The sequence below is a fragment of the Athene cunicularia genome (assembly GCF_003259725.1).
Source record: "Athene cunicularia isolate RWA chromosome 5 unlocalized genomic scaffold, athCun1 chr5_part1, whole genome shotgun sequence".
Lineage (NCBI taxonomy): Eukaryota > Metazoa > Chordata > Aves > Strigiformes > Strigidae > Athene > Athene cunicularia.
In genome coordinates this window covers 40960114-40976294 of record NW_020799101.1, presented here as the reverse complement: position 1 = coordinate 40976294, position 16181 = coordinate 40960114, and the positions used below count along the sequence as shown (strand labels likewise).

Here is a 16181-nt window from a genome sequence, read left to right as displayed (position 1 = left end):
TGAGTTGCCGACATCTTTGGGAACTGCCCCTGCTCAGAAAAGTGGGCCAAGTCATCACCACATAAAGATCCAAAACCCAGGGAATTCAAACCACTCACACAGTCAAAGCATCACAAGTCAACTCTGTTTCTTTTAGGTACAAAAGGACATGCTTCCAGGGCGATGTGAAGACTCCTTTCAAAATGCAAAGAAAGATTCTGTAAAATGCAGAAAACCGCTGCCATTAAAGTTATAGGATGCAAAACTGTGACAGCCCCACCACCTAACCTGCCAACTCAACAGTAATACTAGAAGTATTATCTTCAACTCACCTTCAGTCCAATCAACCAATTCTTTTTAAAAACACATTGTTGCTGCCTTCCAGCACAGCCCCTGCTGAATTTATTCCAATACAGATTCCCACTGTTCCTACACAGGATAACATCAGTAACCTGGATGAAACCAAAAGGACCAGAAGATTTTTTTTCTTTCTTTCTAAGAATTAAAGTACAGAATCTGTGGGATTTTTTAATTTGGCTGTTGGTAGGTTGGTTGTCTTCTGATCAGTTATCAAGCAACATATGCAGTTCTGAGTTAGAGCCACTTCAATCCCATAAACCTATTTGTGGGTCTTATTTCAGCAGAATTATTTTCTTCTCAAGAAATCTTAAGCTTTTGATACAGAGTTAAGAAGTCACATCAACTTTTAGGACTGTTTTAATTTTATTCATCTCCTCATTTACTCTGATCAGGATTAAACTGCATTAACAGAACTAGCACATTGTGGTCCTGCTGCAGACTGCATTAAGTTTTAAGCTTCCATTCACTCTATCAGGATTTTTCCAAAATGCTCCTGCTGTTAAAACACTGAACAATTCTTAGCAACCAATCACATCAAAAAATATTTAATTCTCCACCCTTCCTCCAAAAATATATGCAAAGATAAAAAATGCAGAAAATTCAAACCAGGTTTAAGGGTTGGATGTTTCTTGGTGTTTTTTAAGTCCCGATGATGCTGAGCACAGAAAGTCTGCATTTAAACTAGATAAAGCAATGCCCTCTAGTGTTCTGCAGAGAAATCTGGCAGAAGGCTCTTAAAAAAAAAATGAAGATGGTATAGCAATCCTAAACTCAAGTGACTGCCACATTTTAAAAGCTTACAGCTCACATGCAGCTTCCTTAGGATGTTGTGCACACAACAGTGACCTGTAGAATTATTTGGAATCCCTTCCTTTCCTTCCCTCTGTTGCTGATGCTTGCATCAGAATTTCATGTCAAGAGATGTAGTATTTTCCGAGCACACACTGATGGCTTAAGGAACATTTGGGAACAAGAGGGGCTTTTGAGAATCAGGCAAAAGCCTGATCCTTTCCTTCCCAGAGTTCACAAAATAAATGAAATCCACCTCCTCTCTCATCACCTACAAACGCCATCTGCACACAGTTCTATTTACAGTCTTCCCACCTGTGGCACATAACAAATCACATAATATCCACCCTGCACCCTCCCCAAGCACACACAGCATTTGCTACCCTGTGTTACTGACCCACCACACAAGCAGGATGATGTCTTTGGCTTGAAGAGCTCTCCTAGAGAGCTCCAAAGATTAGTGGATTTCCTCATAGCAGTTGCATTCCCAAGGTGTTGATAAATTACAAACAGAACCACACAAATTCAAGAAAGATTTAAATAAAGGAGAGCATTCTCATAGTTCAAAAAGACCCCTGCAGAGCTACCAAAAATATTTATTTACACCCTGTACACATTACAAAACTCAACTTTGCATCACACAAAGGACTGGAAGAGTTTTTATAACTGGAGGTCTGAAAAGCAAAAGGCAAAGTCCTTGATGAAGGCTGCTCTTAAATGGGCAGCTAGGAGTCCTTAAATTTTACCATCCATTGATCCTGAAAGGCAACTGCTGGGCTCTCACCATTAGACAGAATAGAAACTTGAATGCCTTTGATTAAACGTTTAATCACATCCAGTACTTTTAAAATAATTAACAACAAAAAAACCCATGTTGACTACTGTGCTTTTCTTTGTGTGCCATTGATCTGCAGCACAGAGAAACCACAGATCAAGAGCTGCAATTGGGGGTGATGGGGGGCAGTGTGGAGATTAAAATGAAAGATCAGTTCTGCCCATGTCCTAGCTAAAATAAGGGGGGAAAAGATGAAACAGTATGTTTTCTGGCAACCTAAGGGAGAATGGTACATTTAGAAAACTGCCAATGCAAAGACAGCACTTCAGCCATAAAGTTGCTAGCTGGAATTTGTTTCTTGTCTGGAACAATTTCAACAATTACAAGCTGGCCTATTAACAGTCTTTCACACTCTTATTAGGACATTCACTGAAGAAAGGTTAATACAGGAACGATTTCTTTAGAGGGAAGCTAGCTTGGCCTGTTTCACAGGGAGAGAGAGGCTTAGGTCTTCAGGCTAGGCTGCAACTGTAGTTCTGCAGAAATTATTGGCTATAAATGAAATACCCAATGAGAGCACACCTAGGGTAAACTCTAGACTTGACCTGACTCTTGTGATGAGCCTTTTAGGGCACTGTATTTGTACCCCTTCTTGTCTGAGGCTGCAATATAGAATTTGGATGTAGAAGTGGGATAAAGTTAGGAATTTTTAAAATTAGGTTTAAGCTTAGGAACTTCACTTTAAAATTTAAATTACATTCCTCTCTTTCAGAGGGCAACCAATATTTTTTCTAGTTAAACAAGCAGACACTTTTTTCTCTAATGGGGAATGGTTACTGCCAAGCATCCTGCCCCGCAAAGAAATTATTTTTGATCTTGTTATGCACGTAACCAAATTAAGGGAGAAAATAAAGCAGTTCAAAGACTATCCAAGAAACAGCCAAGGGAGGATATCCAGTGTTTGTACCACTGCACTGGGAACTATTTTCCCTTAGAGGTCTGACACAATACATTTGTGTGACTGACTGCGTGCACAGAACACTGTCCCAGAGAAACTATTTGTATATATATTTTTTAAAAAGCAGCTCTTGGGATCAGCTTCTTCCCTGTGTACTTTCATTTTGTTTGCAGGGGACAGTGTGGGGAAAAGACCATTCAAGATTCCAGGTACAAAAAAAGCAAGGGAAAGATCAGGGGAAGAAAGACTTAATCTTCAGAACACACAGGCTCCAGCTGACTGAACAAAATAGCTTTTCCACTTCCTTCAGTTTATTCAACAGTTTAGTGCATTTCAGACACATTCTCACCTCCAGGGAGAAGCAGAACCACCTGAAAGGGAATGGAGAAAAATGCTCCAGCATTCACAGAGAGGCCACACACACATACTGTCATATCTTGAGAAGATGTGTAGTTCCATGGGGCAGGGAGCGTTCTACTAGTGCTTCACTTCGCAAAGATGCCAAGAGTGTCCAGGTAAGACACTGAAACGGTCTGGAGTGCATGTAGTTTCATCAGTGAAGCATAAACTTGGCTCATCCATTCTTCACCTTGGCCGTCCTCTCACACAAGTGTTTCACTATGAGACTAGTGCTGGTGCATTCTCCTTATTTTCTTTCTGTGTGACCATCTGCAGGTACTTCAGTCGCACGGGAGGGAGCTGTTCATAAAGGTCAAACCCCAAAGCGCTCTCTGCGTTCAGCAGTCTGTAGTAGAGTAGGTGCTTTTTCAAGGTCTGAAGAAAGAAATAGCAGCCATTGAGCATGTCTGAAAAGAATCTAATCTGTTCCACCCTGTCTCCAACACCACATACTGACCTGTCAGTACAATTCCATTATGCCCAACATATTTAATTGCATCATCTTCAACAGAAGAGCTACAAAAGGTGACTTCCTTCTAAGAAAATTCACTTTTGATTTGCATGAGATTTCCTCTTCTAAGCACGACTCCACCACCTCAACAAGCCCTCAGAATGACTTCTTGCCAGAAGCCCAAATGGGGTTTTGAATGGGATCTAAGAATTTACGCTGGACACTAAAAAGGGCCAAATGACCCAGCTCTGGTCACACACGTGGTAGGCTTTGGCAAGCTCCCTGAGGAAAAGGGAAACCTTGCATCTGTTTTGTTCTTTTCCGGGGAACCATCCAACTAAGAGTTAAGGGATATCACACTGCTGGCCACCTATTCATAGTTGTGCTAGCATCATCCCTCTAGGACCTCTCACTATCCAGATATAATGCTGCCTGGGCAAGAGGCATGGAAATATAGTACAGGAGATTCATCTAGGTTCCAATGGGCTCAGTGGTTTGAGCTCAGCTACAAGCACTGGATTACAGTATTTATAGCCATCACAGGTCAAAATCCTGCTGCTAATCTCATTCTCAAATTAGCAAGGTAAACACAAATTTCAAAAGCCAAGGTAAGTAAGTAAGAGTACCATGTCTGAAAAACTTAAGTCCCAGTGGCACAACTGCACCTTACAAATCCTACCTCATCCACCAACAGCCACGTCTTCCGCAGCATGCTTTTCCGAGCAGCATCAGTCTCCTGGGAACAAAACACATACTTTGCTTAGTATGGTGCAATGCTACCTTTGCCATGGGCGTACAGCACTCCAGAAGAATGCTTTGCTCATTATGATGATACTCCAAAGAGCACCTTGTTCCAGTAGAGAGGGCTTGAGATGCTATCACTTGGATCCTGCCTCTCTCCTCCTTCCCCTGACTTGAAACTCAGGTGACTTCTCAAATTTAAGGTAGAATGTAGATCAGAGGTAAAATGTTAGCACAAGTAATCATTTCTAGACGCCCCAAGGCTACGGAAGGCTTCTGTTTGGTTATTTAAGCAAACTGAAAGCAAAAAGTACTCTGCACCTTAAGATTGCCCCAGGCAGAGATTAAACTTATTACACACTCCCTGTGCTTGATCAGCTCCCTCACCCTCTCTGCTTCATTCTTCCCCTGCCATACCATAGCCCATGCAGTTAACAACTTTGAAGGTTTATGTAGGATGGGCTACCATTAATGCAAGTGCTTCAGGGCATAATGTACATTCTCAAAAAGCTGACCAGTACTCAAAACACTTGCTTACAATTTTTGTTTTCAAGCCCAGGGTCAGCGATTCACCACAAGCCACACTGCACCCTTGGAAAGAGCAAATGCAAAGCCCAAAGCTTCCAGCCCTGAGGCTCTGCTACCCATTACCTACCTGCGTTGTGCTGTCTTGGGAGAAAATAAAGCTGTTCACATGAGCCACAGCCACCACGTAAAGAACAGGGCACCAGGCGTGGCGCAGGGCACCAGTGACCAGTGTTCGGAAGTAGAGTCGCAGGAGGTTCAGGTTATCCTCAGGAGGGGAAGTGTACCGCTCGAGAGGCACAGGAAACTGCAATAAACCCACCCAGAAGCAACATTACAATTTTTGTCAGGGTCTAAGTAGTGAAGGGAAGTTCAGGAATTCAAGGTGCCCTTCCTCAGCTGTTTGTGCATACACTCCTGCATAACATAAATGTACCTCAGTGGCACGACCCCCATTTGGAGCCGAGCTGTTACTGCCCACACTAATGCGATGTGCCTTTGACAAAGCATCCTCAAGACCTCTTCAGCTTTATGGAGAGATGTTTTACTGGTTGAATCACTGCAGTTGCTTTTTGGCACAGGTAAGAACAGTGGTTTCCAAGTGAGGAGACAGAGTACTTCCAACTGTACCACATCCCTCTAATGTAGCAGAGAAGCTTACACTGACCTATGCATTCAGCCAGAAAAGCAAAGCAGGTACACATGCCAGAGTTAAGTGAAGTTCCAACATTTTCTGACTTCACTGTCTAGCTTCAAAAAATAGGTTTGAAAAGCTTTTAGTAACAACTTGGGTTTGTTTGCTTCTCCCCACACCAGAAATCCAATTTTTATTCTTCTCAATTTTGAGTTAAGTTTTCTAGGGCTAAAATTACATATTTCACTTTGGAGCATCTTTGCACAATTAAAGACAAGCATTGATCTTACTCAACACAAAAAGCAGTCTGCCTGCTGGGGTATTCCTACTGCCCACTAGGGTGTTTTTAACTCAAGACAAAAAGAAAAAAAAAAAAAAATCAAACAAACACCTCAAGTGATCTCTCTCAAGTTTTCCAGCACATAGTTTGTTTTTAAGCAACACAGCAGTGAAAACATTGTTCAAAGTATTTGGCATTTCAAAATTTTCTAAGCACATGAAAACCAGTCTGCTTTGAAATGTTCTCCATTGTAACATATGCCACAATTCTGATGGTACCGGGGGATCTATGATTGAGGGATAAAACAAGATAAAACACATGATGTAGAATCAGGGCTTTCATCTGGAATATGGTGTTCAGCTCTGTTCCTATATATATTTGTGGAACTGGACTAGAGACAGGGAAGGGCTACTGGGAACATCAAGAGAACAGAGAGCTTACCATAAGAAGCAGGCCACAATATCTTGGCTTACATGGCTTAAGAAATAAAAGGATCATCCAGCCTTGATACAGAAGAACTGGCCACAGGGCTATTACAATCAGAGCAAAAGCGCTGGAACCACACAATGGAAAGCACTTATCTCATAACCTGCCAGTTCACACTTGTTTGGAAAAAAATTCTGAAAGGTTATCTTCATATTGGCAAATTTTAGGCTAGATCAGGTATTGTCTGTCAACTGGCACAGAACTTAAAGCCAGGTAAATTCCACCTCTTGTGCTCTGCTCATTCTAAAAAAATTCAGTCCTGCACTTGACAGATGAAATTTTCTTGCTGAGTTACCCAGCAAAGCACAACTTCAGTGTATCTAAATGGGGAAACATGGTTGAGAGAGAATATGTCCGTTTGTCCATGCACTGGGCAAGGAAAAGGTTCTCACCAAGGTGACAAAACTTATTTAAAGGGAAAGGTAATTGCTGGCAGAAGAACATGGGGTGCAGACTAGCCCTTGATACACACAGGCTATAAATTAGGAGGTTCTCAATCATTAGACAAGGCAGGGTGTGGGACTGTTTCCACTGAAGACTGAACAATTTCACAGCTCCTGTCCTCCACATATACACGCTATCTGCTCTCAAAAAGAGTTCTACAGGTTTCTGAAAATGCCTATGTGACAAGGGCCTGCATCTACAGGGGCTGGACTCAGTTCTTCAGACCTACAAAGTGTTTAGAAAAAAAGGTAAATAACAACAACAAAAAGACATACACACTGCTGTCACAACCCTAAATCAAAAGAACATTACTCTCTATTCCTATTCAATTTTACATTCCATGCATTGGATTTTCTTCAAAAGAGAACAAACAGCTTCTAAGCAAAGAAACCATGATTATTCTACTGGACAAGGAGGGATGAGGAAGAGGAAGTGCTGGGTAGATGCTCAATTAAGGTTGGAGAAACACAAGGAAAGAGCTCAGTAACATGCAGTGACCGTATGCCAGGATTACCTGCTGGAGCGGCACACCCAGCGCATGCAAGACACTTGTGTGCTCCCCAAAAACAGCGAGACGCAGATGAACACTGAAACGCTTCTGTAGAGGTAGAAGAACAAAGACTCCAAAGAGTGGATCTCCAAAGGAGACACCTTCAAACTGCTCTAGGAGACTTATATAGAGATCGTGGAAGGATGCCAAACCAGGGAGAGGAGCATCCAAGTTCAGGGAGTCCAATGCCTTGGGCTGGCAATACACAGAGAGAACGGCAGCCGTGTAGTGGTGGATCGGTGCTTCTAGAAAGAGATCACTGCCTGTGAGGAACACACACATGAGCCGTGCAAGTTTGGCAGCAGTAGGGATGCTCTGAAGAGTTTTAGCACGCCAGGTTTCTAGTAACAAGACCCACTGCAGGTTCCCGGTCACAGTGTTGACAAGATCAAGTGGGAGAGAGTTCAGTACAGCCCCACGTGTCTCTGCATTTGTCACTTTGTTGTAGAGGCTGATAAGCGGAAAGAACGGCCAGTCTGAAGGCAGGATGGGCCCTCTGACCTCAGGAAGAAGCATTGACTGGATAAGGTAATTCCGTCCTTGGTAGGATGCTTGGGAACGCATAAGGGTAGGCTGCAAATGGACAAAATGAGAAAGGTAGCAGGAGCGGATGAAAGGCAGATTCTGGTAGGATTCTCTCAGCAGGGCACCACGAGTAGCCTTTGAAAAAAATGCTGCTGCAGAGCCAGGCTGTGCCAGTTTGGCACTGGTACCCAGATGCAGGATATCAGAGAAGTCAGCTGCTTCTGGCCCTCCAGCTTTCCCTTCACTGTAAGATAAAGACATACATCAGTTAAGAATTCAGAAAAAAAAAACCCACAAAACAAAACTACAAAACACCAAACAAAACACCCTGGAAATTCATCTTTACAGTCTTCCTGGATATGGGAAAATAGTATATGCCCAGCACTCACAACACTTTCTACAGCATTCAGCTATGATAATACCAAGTGCCTGTAAAGCATCAGTTATCTTGCTACTTCCAGGGAAGTCACAGAACTACATTTGGAGTTAAAAACACTAAGGCCTTGCCACAAAAAACCTCCACACAATGCCAACAGTGTGGTGTGGAGGCTGCAAACCCTTGTGCAGAGAGGCAGTCTACTTACCAGCGTAGCTCTCGGGGTGCTGAAATGAAATACCACATAACACAAGGCCTACATGAATCAGTAAGACAATTCTCGAAATAGTAGCTGTGCAGCTCGCAGGGACAAGGTCAGGGGAACCGTACAGACTGGTAGTCAGATATCAGGGGCAGGACGGGGGCAGGCAGGGAAGACTGTGTTTGACAAACCCACGTGCCACCATCTCAGATCAGAGACTGACCATGGTCTCAGACTACTTGCCATGGTCTCACAAAATGGTAGCTCTAGAGCAGGTATTTGTAAAAACAAACAAACAAAAATTCCCAAACAAAACAACCACCCCAGAATAAACCACCTAAACAAAACCACTCACTAACTTGCCTTCTTTCTGGAAAGCTATAGTATCTCCTTGCAGCACCTCGGTCCAACCTCCTACAGGGATGCACCATGGCAAATTTCAAAGAGATTGTGACAAACATGATAAACTGCTACAATTTCCTTGGCCAGACATGTGAAGCTTCACATCTGATATGCTTGTGATTTCTTCCACTGCAAGGTGGAAGATGTCACAGTTGTCAAATGAGCAAAAATATGTGTAAGAACTTGTGGAATTAAGGATTTGGGGAACATGTAATAAGCTCTTCAGACTATGTCAAATTCTCACATATGTTCTAGACTCACTACTCTCAGGACAGCAGATGCTGGGCCTTAGTGAGAATCACTTCCATCAGGAATCACAGGACTCTTGTCACAGAGATTAAAAGAAACTGGTCACATTTCTCAACATTGGTATATCAGAGAGAAACCTGGCACCACCCTGCTGGTCTGATTAGAAGGCTCCGCGACTGAAGAATATGCCAATGAGTAACTAAAATTTGAATACAAGCCCTATTAAAGGTCAAAAATTATGACAAATTTCAGTGCCAACATGTACTTTTTCAGTTTTCTCAAGTTTTCCCATGTACTAGACTACACAAAGGAAAAAAATGTAAAGCTTACGGAAGAAACTCTGGATTAAAGGCAAGATCCAGTAAAACCTCATAAACCAGATGCTCACTCCCTGGCAACAGACAGCTTAGCAATGCCATGGCAACACAGTGATGGAGTGAGGCATGCTGGGCGTAATCCGGACAAGTGCCTGCCTGTACAGGAAACAAAACAACAGATAAAAGCACTGTATCATTTGTCAACAAGGCAATCAACAAGGACAAGAGGGTCAACCAAGACATAGATCTCGCTGGAAAGTGAGAGACTGAGGCAGTCTGCAAGAACTGTCAGCATTCATAGTGAGATCTTTCTGCTTCCCCTGATTGTCGTAAGAGAGTTACACATCTTTTTTAGCAGCACACTTGAAAAATTTATTCTCACTCTAGCCCAAAGACAGGCAAAAATAGAGTTTTTGTCATCCAAAGTATTTTGGATCTAAATCCCCACATCAGTAACTGTAAAGACTTTATTTGCTCATGGGGCATAGCTGAAGAGCCACCAGACCTAAACCAGACACAAGAACGAACAAGGATGCAGAGACCAGTTGCCAGTCTGACACACCGAGTAAGAGAGGCCAGGGTGAAGGCAGTTCCTTGGGTGAAAGAAATGAAAGGACTAATAATGATACCATTCTCCGAGCCAACGCTAACACAAAGTACTGCAGATGATATTCATGGCGCAGGATCCACGCAGATGAGGGAGTTACAGAGGGAGGTCCAGTCTGCCAGCTGTGATGCAGATAATCCTTCAAGCCTCTGAAGCCCAGCACAGAGCTGTACTATAAAGGAATCAGAAGGGGAGAACAAATACTATGAAGACAGTTCATGCTTGGAGGAAAGTTAAAACATAGCCCCGTCAAAGGCCTACCCACTACCTTCTCACATGAAATTCCTGCTGGCTACTCCAAAAGGAACAGTTAAAAATAGCCTGATAAATAGCTGTTTTTCTGCCTCAGGGCTCATCCACATCCATCATGACCATCCCCACCGCAGGTAACCAATAGTCACTGCCTACACTTCCCATGATGCTTTGTAAGGTAGAAGTCTGGCCAGTGACTTAAGTTTTTCTCTCATTTGGCCAGATAATCCTATTAGTAACCAGTGAATTAACACAAGGTGACAAAAGACAGCTTTGAGAGAGCTTATTCATCTCTCTAGGGCTCTGCCATTTCTTCTTCAGAGTCTGCAATCTACCATGACATTCTCATTCTAAAAATTCAGGACAACACAAAGTGAGAAGAAACCTCTTATTCAGCGCAGCACTCATTCTCTTGCTTAACTTTACCCTGCTTCAACCATCCCCTTCTTCCTGTAACACTCAGTTATTTATTTTGCTTAGCCAAACAACAGTTCTTTTAACCCTTCTCTAAGTTCTTCATAAATCTATCCTTTAAGCAGCATCATCGTTCATCACCTGTTCTGTAATTCCAGCTTCCCAGGGTTAACTGGATGTTGGAATTCAATAGATATTTTTCAGATCCTCATCCCACCTGTTCTAAAAATGGGAGTATTTCTTTCTATAGTACTTTGATATTTTTAAATTAAAAACACACAATTCCTTTTTAATAGTCTTACTAACATCACTCTTTAAACCCAGGAAGATACAAACACTAACCTCCCTCACAAATTCACCTAGAACTCACAGTGAAAAAAATCTATTCTCACCTTGCTGGTCAGGCCTTTGTGAATGTGAGTGATGCTATTGATGAGAAACAGGAGGGCAGTGAGGAAGGGGAAAGGTGACTTTGAGCCAACCAGGCTCAAAGGAGGTTTGCCTCCAGTGCAACTCAGAGACGCAATGCTGAAGACAGATTCTGGTGCTGGGGAACAGGACAGAGGGTTGCACAAAGCAGAACATGGCCTGTGGGAACAGATAAAGAGAAAGGGGTCAGGTTAAAAGCACTCATACTGCTTAAGAATTATCTTGTAGGAATTTTACTATCCGAACTGTGCCACATATTGCATTAAAATGGAAGCCCCAAAGACTGTGAAGGAAAAAACCTAGTATCACAGTTACTCAGGTAAGCACTATTGCCATACGAGCTAATGCCAGTGAGCTGTCACAAATTCTAATCTTCAGCTAAATTGCTCATGACGTGCAGAAATACTGATGCAGTGACACATCTCTGATGTCAAACACTTGAAAGCACTGGGGCCTCTGGTTAAAAAAATACATACGTAAACCAGGCTAATAAAACTGCCCACCCACTCAAGACATTTCAATAATAAACTGGCAGGCAAGGCAAAAAAACCCATCTTATATCTGTAACTGACATTGCAAAAATGCTGCCCCTTATGTACTCATGAAATGCATATTATTAAAGTCTCTTCAGAAAGAACCTAGTTTTAAGGTACATGAACATGACCATCCATACTGCTCTTGGAGTGTATGTGTGTTTGTGTGTATGTTCACCCTCCATGGGCAAAACTAGAACGTCTCATACCCCCCCAGACATACCATCCCTGTACAGGCAAAACCACTACACAGAAGAGTGACCATCAACCTGTTCCTTGCCGTAATGGGGCAGCAGGGCAAATGCTGTCAAAGATGTGTATCATTGCTCTGTGACAGAGAACTAGTCCTTTAAATGCATTTTGCTCTTCATTCCACTGGCATTACCATGTAGGAGATGCATGAACACATCTGGAGCTCACAGAGCACCCCCAACTCCTGGCCCTAATCTGCCCAAAACTTTTAGACAAGATCGTCAAAATATTAAGGCAGAGGTTAGCTGACTCTTCATTTTTACCAGCCAGTGTTAAGAACAGCCTAGGAGAATTCTTGTTGATGGGATTTTACAAGGACAGGCAGGAAGGGGTCTAATAAGCACCCTTGTGTTGGAAGCCTTGGTGCCAAGAGCTTCAGACCTCAGTTCCCAGCCATGAAAGAACATGCCCAAACTGTTTGGTGACCATTCAAATGCCCCTTAAAAGCAAAGATTTCCAGTGCTTCTTGTATCAGATGTTCTCAGAAGCAGCCAGATGTCTCTCTGACTACAAGTTAGGCCTTTTAGGTTCTCCCTCTCCAGAGGGCTAATCACAGGCCAGTAGGAAGGCTCCCTCTACAGCAGAAAGAGAGTATCTGCAGAGCTTAAGAGTTCCCAGAGTCAGAGAAAAAGCTTACATTATCCAAATGTCTGAAAGAACAGTTTGGTATCTGGCCGTTCGCTTTCCTGCAGGGGGTCTCAAAGCCTTAGTGAAGCTCTGCAGCAGCCTGAAGTCTAGTTTAAATTATTTTATATAAGCAGCATCACACAGAGCATGTGAATGGTACACACACACACTCTCACCTTCCCAATGTAAGAGGGATCCAAACTTTTTATTTTTAAAACCAGTGAAACCAAAGAAGAATCAAAGCCCAGAGTGACTAAGAAATTTATATGAAAAACACAGTTACATGGAAGGGCAGAGATGCAGACCCTGCAGCAGCACCCATAGGAAAAGAAGAACTGGAGAACCTCTGTGCCCATCATGCTTTTGGCTGTGAGGGGAAAGGACAAAGCAGGGTATAGACAGAACCCTGCTTCACACATATGGGGCACATATGTACAGGGGAAAGAATGGGAGGGGGAAAACTGCCACAGAGTACAGTATAGAAGTGATGCTCCCCTGGCTCCTGGCAACATCTTAGCAGTGAAATAGTTTTACCTGAGCAAGTCCCACATGCTGTGTATGGCTGGCTGGCTGAGAAGGGGCTGCATCACCTCGGATGTCAAACGTTCCAGTTCCTCTAAGCAGTCAATTGGATTGACTGATGGCTGCAGAAGACATGGAGAAAGACAGGAAAAGATGGTGAATGAAGGCATTCCAGTAAGGTCTCGCACTCAAGTACTAAAATGTGTCACAGAGATTTCTTAATTGGCTGGAACTAAGGTATGGAATCCTTGGGATCAAGATTCCCTAAATGAAAACTTGCCCTATGTGGCTAAACCCCCCTCCCCATACCATCTATGCAGTGATCTTTCCATTTAACTTTAAGATGACACAAAAGTGATCAGAAGTACCTTGAGAAAGCAGAGTGGCACCATGAGGGTCTCCAGAAAAAAAAATAATTTAGAAAACCCCCAACCAACTGTATAAAGTGTGATTGACCTACCCATCAAAGCATGACTGTGGATGAACAATGCACAGAGGAGGATCTGTGGCTTTTAGAGAGCCATCCGAATTCTTCCAACCCTAGTAAGCAATATTCCAGGTTGAAGGAACATGCTGGCAAATTTTAATGTCCTTTCCCTTCATCAGAATGCTGCTTTAGGATACAGAAATACTAATTTCCATAACATAAAAATCTCATTTTCCTCCAGGTAAAATCCTCCTCCAGAAATCAGCACAATCTACATGAAGATCCTAAACTTAGTTCTTAGTAGTCTAATCAAGAAGGTTCAGTATGCACTAATCTAGTTACTATACAAGTTGGTAGGTTTTTTTTTCACTAGTCCATTCAAATGTACTACATGCAATTTTATTTTTATTTTTTAAAACAAATTAGCTTACCACAGGTAGATGATTGAACTTTTTAAGGGGAAATTAAAAAATCTTATGTCATAGTTTAAGGATTTAATAAATAATTTTGTCAGCCACTCTTCTGGGATATCTATAGTTTTAAAAAGGAATATTCACCTCTTGGTTATCCTGGTTCTCTAATGCTCAGGACCTAATGACAGCGTGTGACGGGTACTACCAACCTTTGGGGCACTAAGGACATCTTTGAAAGATACTGGTGGTTTCCATCCCAACCACAACTAACAAACTCAGTTGTTCTGGGCAAGTTTCAGAGGAGTTGCAGAAGTGTGAATAACTAAAGCCATTAAATTACTCCCACACCTTGAAGACAGCTCTCCCAGGTCAGAACTCGAGCATGTCAGCTGGGCAGTAAAGAGGAAAATTGCATTTATCTTTAGAACATGAATCTTTAAGGTAGCTAAAGTATAAAACATTATTCTTCAACAGCACCACACTGCTTTGTCACCTTTAGAAAGCTCACTTTAGAAGACGGTCACATACTACAACTGTAACTGGGTTATAGAATTTGACCTTGAATGTCAATGGGGCAGCAAATAAATTTAGCTTTATTGTTTCCTCTCCAAAGATCATATGGCATGACCCTCAATGCTCAATCTTCCAAACAGATTATTGCCGTGTAGCTGTCCACATGTAAGCTCTCAGAACAAGACTACAGCAAATACAAAAATGTGCACCTTGATTTAGTGCACATGGATAAAGGCCTGCCAAACTAAATTGGGTTATATTTGCTTCATGCTTTGGATCTCTACAGTAAATCAGAACAGTCACAGCACTGCCACATACCTCGATTGAGACTCTGAGCCCAAAGCAAGAAAGGACAAGAAAAGACGACAGTGATATTTAGCACTGCTGATGTGAAGGATCAGCAGGCTGATATGACCCTAAATGCCACACAGCTTAGATATGAGCTGTGGCAAACAAAAGCTAATCCTCACCTAGATACCTCAATGTCTGTCGTTTTCAGCATTGCCTCTAAGTTCAGGTTTTCAGAGGTAATAGATAAACTGGGGAGATAAAAAGACAACCTGTATTTTCAGGCCTTACCTGTTGGCTGCAAGCACTGTAATAAACTCCCAAGTAGATCATGTAAGTTGTGGTCAGAGGCTGGAGAGTGTGCCAAGTTTCTGTCTGGGATATCTCCTGGAGGAATTTCTTCAGACTGGTCTCAAGGAAGGGCTGTAAGCCTGACACTTGATTCCACACTACTGGAGGAGGTGGAATCTGTTCACTATCTTCTGAGCTATTACTGAAACACAATGGAAGAATGACACAGGATAGCGAATTTGTCTCAGAAACAATTGTCTCTCTAAATCATCATTTTTAATAGCAAAATTTCCAATTGCATGTAGTCTGGAAGACAATACACAGCAACAGCCACTAAGAGAAAAAACATCTTTGCACATTCCCACAGACCAGACCAAACAAATTTAGAATCTACTCATGAAAGCTGAAGTTTCTTCACCTGCTCTACTCCATCCTTGAGCCATGCTCTAGTTTTACCAGGCACTCTACTTCAGTATCCAGCTTTAGTTAAAGAGTTTCTTGCTTTTCACCAGGAAAAGTACCTGTGTCTTCAACAAATCTGCTTTGATGTCTATCAAAACCAACAACCTCTCAATCCTGACCCATTTTGGTCTCTGCAGAGAGGTTCTTCCCTCCAAATCTCTAAGAGGTTACTTTCTTTTCCCCAAAGGGAAGGTCAAAGGAGATTTCTAGCTCATTTCAGCAGGGCATTTGGCTAACACTGCCCTTCTGTCCCAATAGTTGAATGCAGACTTTTACTCCTGCCTTTTACCAGGCTAGCAGGTGTAGGTGTCAGATTAGATACCGCTTCTGACCTTGGGTCAGAGGGAATACACACCACCATGCAGGGATTCACACGTGGAACAGTAAACCATCCAAAATGAAGGAAAAAAAGAAGGTGATAGCCAGGTCTCTAAGCCAAAGAGAGGGAAGACAGGATGCCAACTACTCAGATACACAGAACTGGTGCCAGAGAGGGCCTACCTACTCAGCTTGGCCTGCAGCTCCACCGTGTAGCCTGCTGTTTGCGTCACATGTATCAGCAGAGTAACTACTGCTGTCGCTCGCTGGACAGACAACTCAGTCAGGGGGCTCTTCCCACGGCAAGTGCTGAGCAACTCAGGCAGGGACTGCAGTATCCTCACCAGCACGGGGTAGAGATCCCTAGAGCATGAATCACAGAAGAGCTGAG

The 16181-nt window shown here is 42.7% G+C and overlaps 1 protein-coding gene across 2 annotated transcripts in view; it reads right to left on the bottom strand.

The window, feature by feature from the left end:
* Positions 1-589: 589 nt before the first annotated feature.
* Positions 590-16181, bottom strand: part of RPAP1 (RNA polymerase II associated protein 1) — a 42499-nt gene continuing 26907 nt past the window's right edge. The window contains exons 16-25 of one of the 2 annotated variants that reach the window (XM_026849842.1): positions 15974-16153; positions 15011-15212; positions 13091-13200; positions 11108-11303; positions 10072-10221; positions 9456-9598; positions 7336-8140; positions 5108-5284; positions 4391-4447; positions 590-3635 (exon numbers count right to left, since the gene is read on the bottom strand). In XM_026849842.1, coding sequence (XP_026705643.1) covers positions 3480-3635; positions 4391-4447; positions 5108-5284; positions 7336-8140; positions 9456-9598; positions 10072-10221; positions 11108-11303; positions 13091-13200; positions 15011-15212; positions 15974-16153 — 2176 coding nt within the window. In that variant the 3' untranslated portion in view covers positions 590-3479. The remainder of the gene's footprint in view (positions 3636-4390; positions 4448-5107; positions 5285-7335; positions 8141-9455; positions 9599-10071; positions 10222-11107; positions 11304-13090; positions 13201-15010; positions 15213-15973; positions 16154-16181) is intronic. The other variant, XM_026849843.1, reaches the window with a different exon arrangement.